The following is a 16,728-nucleotide window of genomic DNA, read 5'->3' on the forward strand; positions in this document are numbered from 1 at the left end:
ATCCAGAGCTGCTTTTCTTCCGGTCCTTAGACGATTTCGGGGGCCGGATATTTCCGAAATATCCGGCCCGGATAATCCGGCCCGGATATTTCCAAAATATCCGGCCTAAGAAAACTGCAGAAACACCAAAACTAAAACGGGCATAACTTTTGCATCCGGACTCCGATTTCGATGATCTTGGGCTCGTTGAAATCACAACAATGAGCTCTACAACAATATGCATAGAAACATCATAGTCCAGCAAAGGAGGATAGAAACAAATGAAGAAAGGTTTGACCTATCTCAAAAAGACATACCGGTAAAACCTCCAATCTTGAAAATGCAACAAGTTGCCCATGGAAAAACCATTCTCAATGAACTAGAGCTTGTCATGAGAATAAGCACAAGCTCTAAAACATCACATGGATAAGATCCAAATAAAACCAAGAAAGATGATGAACCAAACTCGAAAACGCAACAAGTGATCTATGCGAAATCCGATTTCGATGAACTAGAGCTTGTCATGAGAATAAGCACAAGCTCTAAAACATCACATGGATAAGGTCCAAATAACAACCAAGAAAGATGATGAACCAAACTCGAAAACGCAACAAGTGATCTATGCGAAATCCGTTTTCGATGAACTAGAGCTTGTCATGAGAATAAGCACAAGCTCTAAAACATCACATGGATAAGGTCCAAATAACAACCAAGAAAGATGATGCAAGGATGCAAAGGTTTGAGCTCTCTCCGAACGATACGATCGAGTTACTCACTCGAGAGCCCTCTTGATAGTACGGCAACTAAACTATAAACCGGTCTCCAACTACACTATGAGACTGGTGAGAAACAAACCCTATCAAGAGCAAACCTTATACTTGCGCATTCCACTTGAGCTCGATGACGACGATCTTGACCTCAACAAGATGGAACGCCTTTCTTGCTTGTGCTTGCTTGACGAAGTCTTGTGGATTGCTCCCCCATAATCCACCATGGGAGAGCTTCTTCTTCGGCGCATCTTCACATATCCATGATCACCATATGGATGGCAAGACTCAAGCAAAGGATCTCTTCGAGATGGCTCATCTTGAACTTGCACTTCATTTCTTCATTCTTCATCATGTTGATGTCTTGAAGTAGCTTGAGGGCTCACTTCATCTTCATCTTCAAGACATACTTGACACTTGATATCCTTCATCAATTTCTTCTTATTGCAACCTTGAAGCCAACATATGGTTCAAGAATTGCCTATGGACAACTCCTACAAATATAACTCAATGCAAACATTAGTCCATAGGGATTGTCATTAATTACCAAAACCACACATGGGGGCTCCATGCACTTTCAGCTACATACTTTATCTCATCGAGCAGGGCGTCCTTATCCTGCCGACAGCTTTAGTACCGGTTGCACCCACCAACCGGTACTAAAGGTTACCCACGCGTCCTTATCCTGCCGACAGCTTTAGTACCGGTTGCACCCACCAACCGGTACTAAAGGTTACCCACGCGTCCTTATCCCACCGACAGGGCGTCGTGCGCTACATACTTTATCTCATCGAGCAGGGCGTCCTTATCCCGCCGACAGCTTTAGTACCGGTTGCACCCACCAACCGGTACTAAAGGTTACCCACGCGTCCTTATCCTGCCGACAGCTTTAGTACCGGTTGCACCCACCAACCGGTACTAAAGGTTTGCCTCGATCTGTCTTCCCGCCTATTTTCTTCCCGCGCTTTCCACCGGTTCCCGCCTCTGTCTTCCCGCCATTTTTTCACTATATATATGTAGGCTTGGCCACCATTTACATATCACATCTAGACTCATATCTGCAAACCTCATCATTCTCTCCCATGGCTTCCATCGCATCTCTAACCCCCCGGGAGGCGGAGGCGCTTTGCGCCTCGAACTACCCCTGCCCGCCGGGCTACCGCGTCCCGACCGGCTGGTTGCTAAGCGTCGGAGGCGTACCGGTCCCTCCAGTCCCTCTAGGTGTGGCGCGCGAGATGGCCATCACGAACCACTACTACTTCGAGCTCACGCCAGAGCAGCGGAGGAATCCCCAGTGGCATCCCGACTACAGCCCGACTTGGGAAAGCTTCTTCATCAATCGGCGTGAGAGGGCGCTTGCCGAGCACGAGAGGGCGGCCCGCCTCCTCCGAACTTCAACGAGGCCGGCCGTCGGCTGTGGTGGCGCGGCCGGACTCTCCAGGGCGTCATGGCCTACCGTGGCCCCCGCTGCGCTACCCTCGGTCCCAGCCCACGCGTGCTCACCCGCCGACGTTCGAGTACCGCGACCCCGATGCCAGCCCGACGATGATGACGGCGACTACGACGACTACAGTGGCGAGTACTACAGGGCTAGGCAGGAGTATGACTGAATGACTCCCCAGTAGAATTTGGTCATGTATCTTTAATTTTCAGTTAAGCTATGTACTTTTAATTCGAGTTCAATCGTAATAAAATTTCATTCCCGCCCTTTCTTTTCCCGCGCGGCGTCGTGGCCGGAAAGTTTCCCGCGCGACGTCGGGCGGGAAAGTTTCTGTGCGACGGCGTCGTGAGAGAGTAAAGAAAAGAAATAGAATAGAGAAAAGAAATAGAAAAGAAATAGAAAAAGAAAAACAAAAGCAATAGAAAAAATAAATAGAAAAGAAAAAAACATAAAAGAAAAGAAAGAAGAAACGAGAAAACACAATAACTAGAAAAGAAATAGAAAAGAAAAGAAACCCAAAAGACCGGGGAACGAAAATGAAAAGAAAAGAAATAGAAAATGAAAAGAAATAGAAAATGAAAAGAAATAGAAAATGAGAAGAAAAGAAAAGAAACACAAAATAAAAGGAAAAAGAAACAGAAAAGAAAGAAGAAAACAGTAAAAGAAAAAAGAAACAGCAAAAGAAAAGAAAACAGTAAAACAAAAAACAAAACAAAAAAAAACCCTTTAGTACCGGTGGGTACCACCAACCGGTACGAAAGGTCTTTCGTACCGGTTGGTACCACCAACCGGTACGAAAGGCCCATCCCCCTGTTTTACACTTAGCCGCGCGCGCAGAAGTCCCCAAATCCCTTCTCCCGCCGCGCGGCTCACAAAGCAGAGAGCCGCCGCGACGCACCCACGCCGCCGACGCCGCCGACGCAACCACGCCGCCGCCGACGCAGCCGCCGCCGCCGGCGCAGCCGCCGCCGCCGACGCAGCCGCCGCCGCCCGCGAGTAACCTCCCGGCCCTCTCCTCCTTCTTTCCCTCCCTTTCTCCTCACGCTGTCGCCTCCGCACGGTGGCGGAGCTCGTCGCCGCGGCCACCTCGCCTCACGCACGCCGCGGCCACCTCGCCTCCGCACGCCGCGGCCACCTCGCCTCCGCGCGCCGCGGCCACCTCGACGGCGCCTGCAGCCCTAGCTCGCCTCCGCACGCCGCTCCCCACCTCCCACGCCAGGGCCGGCCAGGTGTTTGACAAAATGCCGCCGCCCGCCTTCGCGTACGGGGACGCCGCCTACAAGGCCGTCGCCGCCGGCCGCCGACACGCGTGCGCGGTGGACGCCATGGGCGGGCTCGTGTCTTGGGGCAACGGCAACCCGGACGTCCTCGGGAGGAGCTGCCGGCCGACATGACGGCCATGGCGCTCGGCCACAACACCACGTGCATCCGTCATGACCAGCGGCCAATGCGACGTCGTCTCCGGCTCAGGCGCTCTGCGGCACCGGCGGCGGGGTTAGCGGCGTAGAGCTCGCCGTGTGCCAGCCTTGCACTATAGCCAATGCTCTTCCAAAATTTTGGTAGATTAGTGCCTGTGTTTGGTTTGCAACCAAACCGACTTGACATGCATTCACAACTTAAATTTCCTAGTTCTTGATTTTGTTCCAATTCAATCAATACAAATGATAATGAAGTGCTTTTTAAGAAGTCTGTCAAGAAAAAAATCATGAGCCAGGATAATCCTAAGTGACTAGTGCGATTCGAACTTTGAAGTAGCTAGCTGCTCCCCTGCGAGCCGAGGAATCGATACGTGAGCACCTAAAGATAAAGGACATGTTTTTTTCTAATAGCTTTTTTATGGGACGTTTCCTACTAGTAAGCAGAATGCTGCCTTAAAAAAACACGGTCGATCGCTGTTGCGTGCTGAACTGTAGCAAGAGAAAAAGGTACTAATCACATGGGACCCAACAAGAGAAGCGGGCGGACGGGGCAGCCCATATCTTGGCGGAGGATTTCCGCGCCATGAGCTCGCCCTCGCGCGGGCAAAAATAACACGGGCAGGCAGCGGCACACTTTGGCGAGCCAATTCGTGAGGCGTCGGTCCAAATGGTGACCAAACTTTGTGGGCTTGCCAATTATTTGGTATGGTACTCATTGGCGATAAACCAAACACACCCATGATGCCATTGCATTATCACAAATAAATGAATGGAAAATGGGCAAATCGCAAACGATTAGCAATATGATGCCATTGCATTATCACTAGGTGTTCCGGCACTCTATGGTTTCGCTATTAATCGGTTTACATAGAGAGAAGAGCGAGAGGAGGAGCGCCGAGTGTTAGGGTTAGGGTCCGTAGCGGTGCCGAGTACGTGGCGATGCCGCCGCGACATAGAGAGAAGAGCGAGAGGACGAGCGCCGAGTGTTAGGGTTAGGGTGCAGAAGCGGTGCCGAGTCCGTGGCGGTGCCGCCGCGACATAGAGAGAAGAGCGAGAGGAGGAGGGGGAACACCGTGTCCGTGGCCGTGGCGGTCCGTTAGGGTTTTTGCTTTCTTCATTTCAATTGTTATCCATTTAGCAATCTGTTATATGATCATTACATGATGAATGAAATACAATTGCTTTCTTAATTTTGCGGTGACATTGAGGTATGGAGGACGGCACCTTCGTCCGAGATGAGGAGGGGGAAGAAGCGGTGCAGCGATTGATCTATGAGAGTGCCCGTGGTCCGGAACCCGACGATGGAGATGACAACGAGTACGCCGACTTTCTGAATGATTTTGGCGAGGGACTTGAGTCTGAACAAGTTAGAAAAGACAATGAAGTGTCCATCACAAACTCCGGCGAGGTGTATATCTATGTATCAATTAGTCTGTGTTCATCCCTAGATGCATTCATTTATTTGTATTGCACTTATTAACGAATAATTTTTTCTTTTAGCCTTCTGGATCATCGAGCAAGTCTGTTAGAACAAAACGAGGCCCGACGCGGGTGCTAAAGGGCGAGGGCAGGTTAGCCCTCACGGCATTCAAGGCTAATGGTGAACCGGTGGAGCCCAAGGAGTTTTGCCGCAAATTTACAAGTCAATCCGGAGTTATTGTTAGGGACCATGTACCGATCAGCATTCAAGAGTGGCATAAGCCGAAGAACCCGGAGAGTGCTGCTACTTATGTCAACGACAAGATGAAAAAATTTCTTTGGGACACGCTACTGACAAAGTTCAGCCTACCGGAAGACATGACGGAAGGCCGGAAGGATAAAGTCAAGGAATGGACATGGAAGAAGATGGCCATACAATTCCGAAGCTTCAAGAAAAATTTATGGGACAAATATAAGAATGAAGATCCAGATTCGATGATAATACCGAAAATCTAGTGAAGATAAAAGATCACTGGGCCGCATTTAAGGAGTATAAGAAATCGTCTAAGTTTGTGTCCCGATCGAAGAAAAATACCGAAAATGCTGCAAAGAAGAAACTTCCGCATCATTTGGGGTCAGGTGGCTACAAGAGTGCCATTCCGAAGTGGACAGCGTTTGAGAATAAACTGATGGATCATGGAATCACTCCACGAGACATGGGACTGGCCCGAACGGTCCAAGTTACGGTTGTTCGCTCATGGGGCGGGGTTGGACCCAAAGACAGGGTTGATCGTTGCGAAGGGAAAATGGAAGGAAAAAATTGAGGCAATTGTACCGAAGCTTGTAGATGCAATTGAAAAGGTCGAAAAGGAGAGTACATTCCCGATCGAGAGAATGACGAGCTGACACTCGCTCTGGGAACCACTGAACATGTTGGACGGAGTACGAGCTCGCCCAGGTCTCACCATGAAGGAAGCGTGGCCGGACAGCGCCGACACTTATAGAAGCCGTTCGCGAAAGAAGAAGAAGGACGCCGACATTGTAACGGAGTTGTTATCTAGGGTGGAGGCTCTTGAGAGAAATCGAGAGGGCACCTGATCAGCAGCTGTTTCTACAGGATCCACAAGCCGATGCTGCCCCATCTCAGCGAAGAAGCGGTGTCGGTTCCTCGCATCTTGACGGATGTGGAGGAAGCTACCCCGTGGATTATGTCACGGAGAAGACAGATTGCGAGCTACATATGTTAATCAGACCGCGTACGGTTAAGGTGGCGGTCGGCTATGTGTACCCAAGTGAAGATGGAGCAATGCACCATCATATGCCCATTCCACCTGGTTGTGTTCGTGTCGGGGTGGATGAAGTTGTTTCGGGGTTTGAAAAAGTGGAGCTTGATATTCCTAGAGGTGAAGATGAGAGGACACTGGCGATGTCAAGCACGGTTTCGCCCTATGGCCGAAGAAGTACGTCGTCCTTTTGCAAAGGCCACCGACTCCTACACATGAGCAGCACATGCCATCGACTCCTCCTGGTGGCAGTCCTGGTGAGCAGCCAAGTCCACACCTACCGAGAGGGACCCCAGCGTGAGTCCACCATCTCGAGATCCTCCGCGTAAGACGAGAGCGTCCGTTAAGCGGAACGGTACGCCGCCTAGGAAGAAAGCTAGAAAGGAGAAACAACTGCCGCCTCTGAGAAGTTACCTTGGGAAAAAACTCCGGAGGAAAACGCGGAGGCCGTTAAGGCCGAGGTGAAGAAATTTTTGCACCGAAAGTGCCGTAGATACCTTTCGAGAAGACACTAGATCGGGAGAAAGTTGTGCGTACCGTTGACAATCTATATGACCCTGTACCATCGCCGCCATCTGACTATGCGCGTTCTATTGAAAGGTCGTATGACAAGATGATCGAGGCGACAAAACCCGTTAAATCGGGTATCAGGGAGATAAAAGGGATACACAGTGTCTACCAGCTCGGACAACAACCCGTTCAATCGGTCGCCCCTCTCAAGGTGTTTGACGGGAAGACCGTTCAAAGTTCTCGACAAGACGCAACTGATTACGCCTTAGCTGAACGAGCATATCGGTTTGTTCAAGGGAAAGATTTGGTCGAGAATCTCGTGAAGGTACCAACATGTATGCGTAACTTGCATTCGTGGTACCTTAAGGCCTCAAAGGAAGGGAGCGAGACTATCATGGTGCGAGTTAGGGAAGAGCACTCCTTCCAGGAGTACTGTGTGAACGTTGACGTCGCCGAACTCTTTCAGTTATACAATCTCCGGGCCCGCGACAAATCAATCATCGATTGCTATTGTCTGTAAGTGATTTATTTATTTAATTTGAGAAGTCGTTCATTGTCTGCAGATTATAATCTTTTGTGCGCTATATTATGCGGATCGAAGATGCTCGAATGCAAAAGGGACGATATCACAGACATTGGGTTCATTGACCCGAACACAATGCATGTCAAAACCATAGATGATCCCCTCTATAACAAGGATACACCGCAGACTTTGCTAAGGTTTTTGAAGCGACAACGTGACAAAAAGCTAATACTTTGGCCTTACAACTTCGAGTGAGTCTTACTGTCTTATAACACATTATATTTTGCTCACCGTATGTCAAAATTTTAACTAATGACTACATATTGAAACGTGCGTAGGTTTCACTTTATTCTTCTCGTCATCAATTTGGAAATTGGAGAAGTTGAAGTCTTGGACTCACTAACCAAAGAAAAGGATCTATACGTGTCTTGTTTTTTAATGCTCAGAAGGTAATTTGAATTCTTATCGGTTTGTTTCGTTAATTTCCTGCTTTGAACTAATTGATGACTCTTTTATGCATTTTCTTTTGTCGAGCAGCGTATGGCAAACTTTCATCAAGGAAGATACGTCCCGTGAATGGCCACCGAAGCTGCGATGGCGTGCGAAAGTAAGTAGTACTACCTAGGTCCACACACCTTTCAATTATCATACTTGACTATTGTTTGATTGAATTATATTCTTGTAAAGAAATGCCCGCAACAACCTCCGGGGACCGATCTCTGTGGATTCTTCGTTTGCGAGTTCATCCGCAGAATTGTCAACGAGAGAACGAATAATGAGAGAAATAAAGAGGTACAAAAACAATCTTCACAAATTTGTTTTGTTATCATAAGTTGTGCCGAGTTTCAGTAATAGTTGTTTCATGTATTCATTTGTATCTTATTCTTTTATAGTTGGCAAGAAAGCGGAACAAGCTCTCAATCGATGACCGCTTCATAGCAATAGGCGAGGAATTGGCGGGATTTTTCCTTCGGGACGTCATACCACCACTCGCAGAGCACCACAATGAATGAAGATGTACATGTTACATATATCGTTGACTCGAAGAGTACCACTATGCTACATGTAATAGACATATATAGAGTACGCCTCGGAGAGCACCACTATGCATGAAGATCGATCTTCATGCATAGTGCTACTTAATTTGCGATCTCATGCAATAACATGTGTGTTATATTATATGCACCAACTTGCTATGCATCATCTTGATCTTCATGTACTACCTAAACCCAAACGCGTTTCTGGTGCATCGACGCGATATGAATCAAACCGATATCCCTAAACCTCTCCAAAACCCTAAAAAGCCAATTCTCTGCCGCGGCAGAGATTTGGGAAAATTCCCTGCCGCGGGGGGAACCTTTGGTACCGGTTCGTATTACCAACCGGTACCAAAGATCCTCAGCCCTGAGCTCTCCTGGTGGCCCACGTGGAGGCCCGTTTTATACCGGTTCGTAAGCAACCGGTACGAAAGGGGGGGGGGCTTTAGTGCCGAATAATTTGTACCGGTTGCAAAACCGGTACGAATGGCCCTCTGGAACCGGTATAGATGACCGTTTTTCTACTAGTGCCTGCAGTAGGTCGCTATTCTTTTTATTTGTTTAGGACTGGGAATTGTGGAGATGGAGACAATCTGATACCAACAGTCACTTAACTTGTGGTTGCTGTTTGGTTGTTCTGCTCGCTGTGGGAGTAGACCCCACCAACGTATGTACGACGAAGAAAACAACGCCACTGTCAAAATATTCAACCGGATGCGTTTTTCAGTTTCTAATGCATGGCTACGTGGGACCCAGTCTAATACGGTATTGGAAAAACAGATAAGAGATAGATTTGTCATTTTTAACGGAAAGGATCCATACTCTTCTTTTTGTACTGGTTAACCAGAGCGTGACACGTGTCCCATTTAGCCTCCTCAATCCCGCTTTTGCTTCCATATCAATGCAGCAAAAAAAGTTTCGTACGGAGCAAAATCCATTTCCACCAAAATCTCAGTTTGCTTCCATAAAAGCACGAACGCAACAAAACCAACCATAATTGTAGCAAAAAAGGTTCAACCCCGAGATATAAGGACCTAGCTAGAGACCTCACAGTAGACCTCGTCGGTGAGAGGAAGTCAGAAGGTGTGCAGGGAAGACGAGGATAAGGTAGGTGAGATTGTGGTTGCTCATGGTGGCGTTGACCCGACCAGATCCGGAGGACACAATCCAACGACGTCCCAGTGCCAAGAGGATCGCGAGCGTCCCATCGTCCAGGGGATGGTAAGTGTTTTCCTTAACCAATAGACGACATGCAACAGACTCGTTCGTTGTGTTTTTCCAGTGCACGATGTTGTGCGAGTTGGTCGCGTTTGTTCTGTCCCGAAATATATTCTTGTTCATATTTATTTTAAATATCCAACGTTAATATATATAGTTGAAGGCGATATAATGAGCTAGATGTAGGATACTACAGTTAGGAGCTATTCGGTCTACCCTCTATTTCTGCCTTATCGGTGGTGCCGCTCATAATGCATATTGACACTAGAGGGTAAGGACCTTTATATAGTCTCTAAATTCTAGATATTTCTATCTGTTTTTAGATAGGACACATCGACTTATTAAACCAACAAACCATTATCATTAACAACCATCTGTTGTTCCCAACTATCAATCAATTAGGTCTTAAACGAAAACGTGTGAGTTGTACGTCGAGTTTTAATGCAAAGTCAAACTCGCAGGATTTTAACAAACCATAGAAGCCAATCCTATGGATAACCTGGCATTCCACTCTATACTATTCGTGGATATAATTTTATTATATTCATATACACAATGTGTTCTTTCACATCAAATATTGCCCGTTATTTCCATAAAAACGTCCACATTGAGGTTTTAATTCCGGGAGTATGACAATGTAGTAAACATATAAAATTTTGCAATCCACAAATTCCTATACTAGGTTAAATAATAGGAGGAGGAAAAAGAGTCATGCCATAACAAGCTACAATGAGTTGAGTTTTTCTTAAAGTGTAGGAAAACAATCGGCTTTGCTTTCCAGGCCTCTTTTTAGGTAATTCCTTTGCCTGTGACATGACAAGAAGGATGATTAACGTTATTTGATTACAGGTGTACCCCTTTGACGCTTGTGTGCCATAAGTTTAATTTTGTACACATATTGTTGTACGTAATACTACTTATCTTTTAATCTGGAACGATAAAATTAAAATTATCGATTTATATTATTTTAGCATATGTGGATTAATCGGGTGCATCGAAAAACACTCTTATATTGCTTTTAGTGTATAATAGATAGATAGATAGCGAAAAGTGTATTTGGCACGTGAGCACCAGTGCTCCTGGGTTTTAAAAATCATATTTTTTGCATTTGAAAAAATATGAAATTAAATACCCACATACATATAAACATTCTGAAGGTACGGTAGAAATTTTGGAGAAAAATATGTTATATTTTAAGCTATACAAAAAAGATAAATTTCTGACAAATATATACCTCTATACGTAGCCATAAATTTGTTTTTTTCTTGTAGCTCAAAATACAATGCAATTTCTACCGAAACTTTGCATAAATATTCAGAACATGTGTATGTATTCATGAAATAAATGTGATAATTTTTTGAAACGCAGAAATACAATTTTTAAATATTTTGAAAACCGAGAGCACTGGTGCTCATGTGCACCAAATTTGCTATAGATAGGTCCTACATCAAATTCCTCCTTTGCTGATTTTAAAAAGTAGACGTTGATCCCTATTGATTGATGCATGATGGATCTCTCCGGAGATACGATGGTTATTTGGCCACTAAGAAATCTAAAAAGGAGTCCGAAAAGGCACATGTCACAAAACTTGAATATATGTATTGCCTGCGTTGAAGCCTTTCAGCCTGTCTGGTTACTAGACGACGCTGCTACAAGATAAAATAATACAACATGCAGGAAACAGAGGCAGGATAGTAGGAGAAAATATTCATATGCGGAACTAAAGTACCGGTCCGTATATGTCCTAAGAGATTCTAACAATCTACTCGTAAGAACAATCCCTGAATCATGAAAGACTAATCAGCTGCTTCCCGTGTCCCCTGCAGTAGGTTGCTATTCTTTTTGTTTCTTCAGGATTAGGAATTGTGGAGATGGAGACAATCTGATACCAACAGTCACTGAACTTGTGGTTAGCTGTTTGGTCAGTCTGCTCGTGGTCGGAGTAGACCCCACCAACGTATGTAAGACGAAGAAAACAACGCCACTGTAAGACCATTCAACGGAAGATGAAAATCAACTCCAATGAAATCATATTTAAAAAATCTCCTGTGAAATCGCTGCAGATTCCTTAGCCCCCAGCACGTCTCTTCTCCTTTCATTGCTTGACCTTCCGGTGACCCCAATGAATTAGCATAGCTCATTCATGTATCTTTATGTCTTTATCTTCTAGTAAATTTTCCATGGTCCTACTTTTGATCGGGTGTTTTGACTGTAGTAGGGACAGCCATACCAGGGTGATATATGTTTATTCAGATGTTTTGACCGTAAGAAAAATCTCGAGCAAAAATATAGGACTGATGCGCCACTGTAGAAGAACCATGTTTTTGTCCACGAGATTCCAAATCAGCAACAAGCCAACAACCAATATGGAACTGAGGAGTACAATATTTACAGGATAATAAATAAAAACATGAAAAAATACAAATGTAGTTGTATTTGTAACCAATCTCTAAACTGGGTATTTTCTTTTCATTCAGTGAGCAACTAGAACCAGTTCAGATAAGTAAAGAGCCTTCCAGTTTTCAAACTTGGATCATGTGCTTTAAAGTTTCGTGATTCCTTGTCATCCATATGCTACAGGCTGACAAATGAAAATTTCCATATAAAAGGGTACATATAGCTTCACTTATGTCCTCAAAATTTCCTAGCACTACACACATAATGCCAGCTGCTGCTAGCAAATGGACAGCTCCAGAAAAGATGAAATAAGGCTGCTTCTATGTTACACTGCACTGTTGCGCAATTGTAACTTCGAAGCTGATTTTTTTTCTTCATGTTTTAGCAAATTTCCAGTGTTGAGTCTGTCATTTATCAGAAGGCAAAAGAAAATTCTATTGTTGGGCTAGCATGACCTCTTCAATATCCATGATAAAATTGGTGGAACTGTTTGATAGCCAATCATGCAGCTATATGCCATTTTGGTTGAAATTTTGTTATTTCCCAACATGTAACTCTAGAAGAAACATGTGTTTATTATACTCCCTCTGCTTCATAGTACTTGTTGCTTAATCGCATATTCTAGTCTGTTTATTCTCTTGTTTTAGTGACAAGTATTGTGGGTCGGAAGGAGTAGATCACTTTCATCTCCAGTTTTACGGACCAATAATGCTGGACTTACGGAACAAACTGTTACGGAGAAGCCTTACGGGATGATGTGGCAATCTGCCGTGAATCTGGATGAGTAATATTCGGAGCAACTGCTCCAAACTCTCCAATCGTGCTGACCCACGTTTCATCCGTAGGATAATTCCGTAAGATGGTTCCGTAGGTGTAGCATTGCTGTTTACGGACCGTGGACACACGAAGGATGGAGCATATTTTATGGAAATGGAAATGCACGTGATGGATCGACCCCAATCCTGAGACAATCATTTGATCTATGCCGCGATGTGGTGCCCATATGGCGTCATGGTGTGACGTCCTACTTTTTCTTGCCGTGACGTATCAATCGTGGCATGCAAGCTGTTTGACTTCTCGTCCATCAGTCACCATATACACCACATGGCGATGGCGTGTACGAACTCCACGAAGAAGCAAGCGACTGAGAATGGAGATCTACGTTGGCGTTTGACTCGATTTCTAACTTGAAACAAAGAGTGAACCCGTCGATATATCCATTTCTCCGTTTTTATTTACTGTAATCAATCAACAAAACATGAACATATCTATAGGTTGCTGCCAAATAATGTACTAGCAAGAAGTCGGTCGCTGGCAATCACATGATGGCGCAGTTGCTGGGCTCATCGCAGACCACCATCTGCGACGGGTACGGGTGGTGGTAATAGCCGGGACCGGGGTAGCAGGGCGGCGGCGGCGGGCACACTACGGGCACCGGCGGCTTGGGATCCTCCTTCTTCTCCTCCGGCTTCGGGTCCTTCACCTCCTCCACCTTCACGATGTGGGCGACGCCGAGCTTCTTGCGGAGGCAGCTAACGAGGCACACGGGGTCGACGCCGTCGCCGACCACCTCCAGCTGGTCCCTCGCGTCGCCCGTGATCCCCATCGAGGTCACCCCGGCTGTTCTCGCCGCCATCGACATGGCTTTCGACCGGCTCTTGTCGCACGACATGCTCACCCTGATGACAATCTTTTGCTGCAACGACAAGAAGGAGAAAAGCGATCGATCGATCAGTCCTATGCTTCAGCAGTTCAGCTCCAGAGTAATACGCTCTTCGAAATTAAGGTGCTAAACAACTTGCTGGATGACATGTAAGCTAAAACTGGGCGCAGGAACTGAACTGGTTGCTTACCTTCATCGCGTGCTGGCTGCTGTCTTTGTGTGTTGGAACGAATAATAGGTTGAGTACTAGAGTAGGCTATTGATCGATCTTCTGCAGATGCAATCCAAAAGCAGAAGCTGTGTCAGTGTCTTCTAGCTTGAGATCTTGTGGAGTAGATTGGCAGAGGGCCAAGCCTCTTTATATACAGGCTGCAGTGGGCGGGGCCGTGGGAGAGATGCAGAGCACCGACTGTGATTGGTGCCGCTAGTAGGAGCGATCCAAGATAGTACTCGTACCAGCCACTAGTGGAGTTCTAGTTGCAAGAAGATTCGGAGCAGCTGCATCTGCAGATAAAGCTCGCTCCCGGTTTGTAAACTAACAAGTGGCATAGTTGAACGCGTTCTGATCAAAATTTCTCCGTTTAGTTTCCGAAGGCTACGCATAGCGGGACCACTACTCAATGACTTGTGACGAGATCTGAATTCCTACACGACGACGCGAGCAAGTTGCGTATTGCCCATTGACCACGTAGCGCGCTTCTACCAAGCCGTGCCTGCGGTACGTACGTAGACTGAGTCGATCGGATTGTTAGCGGCACTAAGCGACAAGAGATCTATCAATAGGACAGTATTTACTCCGTTCTATACTACTCCCTCTACTCTTCACAAATATAAGATGTTTTGGATATTTCCAAATGAACTAAATATACACAATATGAGTGAATCTATACATTAGAAAAGGAAAAAGCTGGCCATCACCCGGGGGAAAACTAATCAAATCCTCCGCTTCGACCGAGCACCACGCGCCCCTCCAGACAACCACAGGTGAGAGCATCTCCACTCGTCTCCCCGACGAGACCCCCGAACGACGTTTTTTCCATCCGGACGGCGTAATTCGGCTCAGTCGCGCCCCCGGTTCCTCGGTTTCGTCCGGATTTGGGCCTAAATTCATCCGGCGATCCCACGCCATCCCCGGCCCCCCGGAGAGCGCTCGGGGAGTCCGGACGAAACGAAAGCGCGGGAAATACCGAGGAAACTTCCCGCGCGTCTGGTGGCCCCAACTTGTCGGCGAGAGAAACCGATCGTCGTCCTCATCGCATCGTCTTCCGCGCGCTGTAAAGCTTTGCCGCCGATGCGTCGCGCCGGCCACGCGGCGAGTTAATGTCGTCGTCTTCCGCGCACGCATCGTCTTCCGCGCGCAGTAAAGGCTGCCGCCGGTCAGCTCGCCGCGGACGCGTCGCATTCCACGCGGCATTAATCCCCAGCGCCAGTCGCGCCTATATACGCCGCTCCACTCGCCGCGAGGCGTACCCCGTGCTCCACTCTCCCTCCACTCTCCCTCTACTCTCCCGATGGCGTTCTACGACGACGACGGCGCAGCCAACAACGGCTTCCCCCGCCGGTCGCTCCACGCGTGGGAGGGGCACCTCCTCCACCAGGCGGGGTACCCCTGCCCGCCGGACACGAGGCCTCCCGGCGGCGGGTGGCGGCTCAGTGCTGGCGGCGTACCAATCCCGCCGCCGCCTCGGGGCCACGCCCTCGACGTCGCCATCGAGGAGGCGCGGATGGCCATGACGGACGAGGAGCGCGCCGACCCGCGCCACCACCCCGACAACTACACGCGATGGAACTCCTACTTCCTCCAGCGGTGGGAGCGGGAGCTGGCGGCCTACGATGGCCCGCCGCCTCCGCCTCCGCGCAACAACGCCGCGGGCCGCCGACGCTGGTGGAGCGCGCCGGATAGGACGCTGGAGAACGTCCTCGCGCACATCGAGGGCGGCAATTTCCCGGTGCTGACGATGCCCCCTCCATCGAGGGCATCGGCCAGCCGCCGCCGGGGAAACGTCTGGCAGCCACGGCGCATGGCTGCCAGCTCGTCGTCTTCCGGATCGGCGACGAGGTCATCCTTCGCGCCGGTGAAGAAGGAGGCGACGTCGCCTTCGACGCCGGCGCACGTCAAGAAGGAGCCGGCGTCTCTGCCGCTGACCAGAGGGCGCAGCAGCGGCGCCCTCGTCATCCGCGACCAACCCTCGCAGCCTGGGTGGAAGAGGAAGGCGGCGAAGAAGGAGGACGCCGCGGCCGCCACCAACGCCGCCGCAAACAGGCTCGCCGAGGAGGAGGCGAAGCGGGCGGAGGACGCTGCCGTGGCGGAGGCGATCGCCAGGTCGCTCAACGACCTGGTGCCCGCCGACAACACCCTCCCCGAGGACGCCTCCCTGGCGTGGTCGAGGCGCGAGTGGGAGCGCGAGGAGGCGGAGCAGCAGCGGCGGCTGCTGGACCTGGCCGCCGCACGCCAACTCGCCGCCCGCGCCGCTCCAACCGCCGCCCGCGCCGCTTCAACCGCCGCCGACGACGTCGCGCACTACCGCCGTCCTGCGACACCTCCATCCGGCGTCGTTGTCCCCTTCGTCGACCTCGAGTCCTCCGACGACGAATGGTACAAGCCATCCCCGGGGTGGGGAGACGCCGGCCAGGGCAGCAGCAGCCAGGCCGCGCCACCGAAGGTCGAGGACGACGGCTCCGACGACGACGGCGGCGACTACGCGGTGTTCTACCGCCATTTCGGCATGTAGAGCGCCGTGTTTTAAGTAGAGCGCCGTGTTTTAAAATTAGCATTTGAATTCCCCTAGCCGAATTCGAAATATAGTCGAATTCGGCCTCTATGTATGAACTCCGCCCGTTATATAATAAATATCATTAAATTTAGTCTATATTCACCCTTTTTAGCCGTAGTTTGTCAAGTTTCCGTTTTTCAAATTCGCATCGTCGTCTTCGCCTGGGCACGCGGCTGGGAAACTACTCCTCCCCAAGCCAAATCTTCCTCCAATCCGGACGAAAATTTCGCCGGATTTGGGCGTGGGGAGCGACAACGAGTGGGGATGCTCTGAGGCCCACCTTATCGTCTGAGGAGTAT

At 48.6% G+C, this 16,728-nt stretch overlaps 1 protein-coding gene and 1 long non-coding RNA gene across 2 annotated transcripts; one reads left to right on the plus strand and one right to left on the minus strand.

The window, feature by feature from the left end:
- The first annotated feature begins 7,428 nt into the window (after positions 1-7,428).
- On the plus strand, positions 7,429-8,330 carry LOC139835288 (uncharacterized). Its single transcript, XR_011751078.1, has 4 exons — positions 7,429-7,591; positions 7,679-7,789; positions 7,878-7,947; positions 8,028-8,330. It is a non-coding gene; the product is annotated as an uncharacterized lncRNA (long non-coding RNA).
- A 4,849-nt stretch (positions 8,331-13,179) lies between these two features.
- On the minus strand, positions 13,180-14,041 carry LOC127330501 (heavy metal-associated isoprenylated plant protein 16). The gene is made up of 2 exons (XM_051356694.2): positions 13,846-14,041; positions 13,180-13,688 (listed from the first exon to the last, which is right to left on the minus strand). Exons 1-2 carry the CDS (start codon positions 13,849-13,851, stop codon positions 13,311-13,313), a joined length of 384 nt encoding a protein of 127 aa, XP_051212654.1. The 5' UTR covers positions 13,852-14,041; the 3' UTR covers positions 13,180-13,310.
- Positions 14,042-16,728: the final 2,687 nt, after the last annotated feature.

Source organism: Lolium perenne, chromosome 2 (genome assembly GCF_019359855.2).
Source record: "Lolium perenne isolate Kyuss_39 chromosome 2, Kyuss_2.0, whole genome shotgun sequence".
NCBI lineage: Eukaryota > Viridiplantae > Streptophyta > Magnoliopsida > Poales > Poaceae > Lolium > Lolium perenne.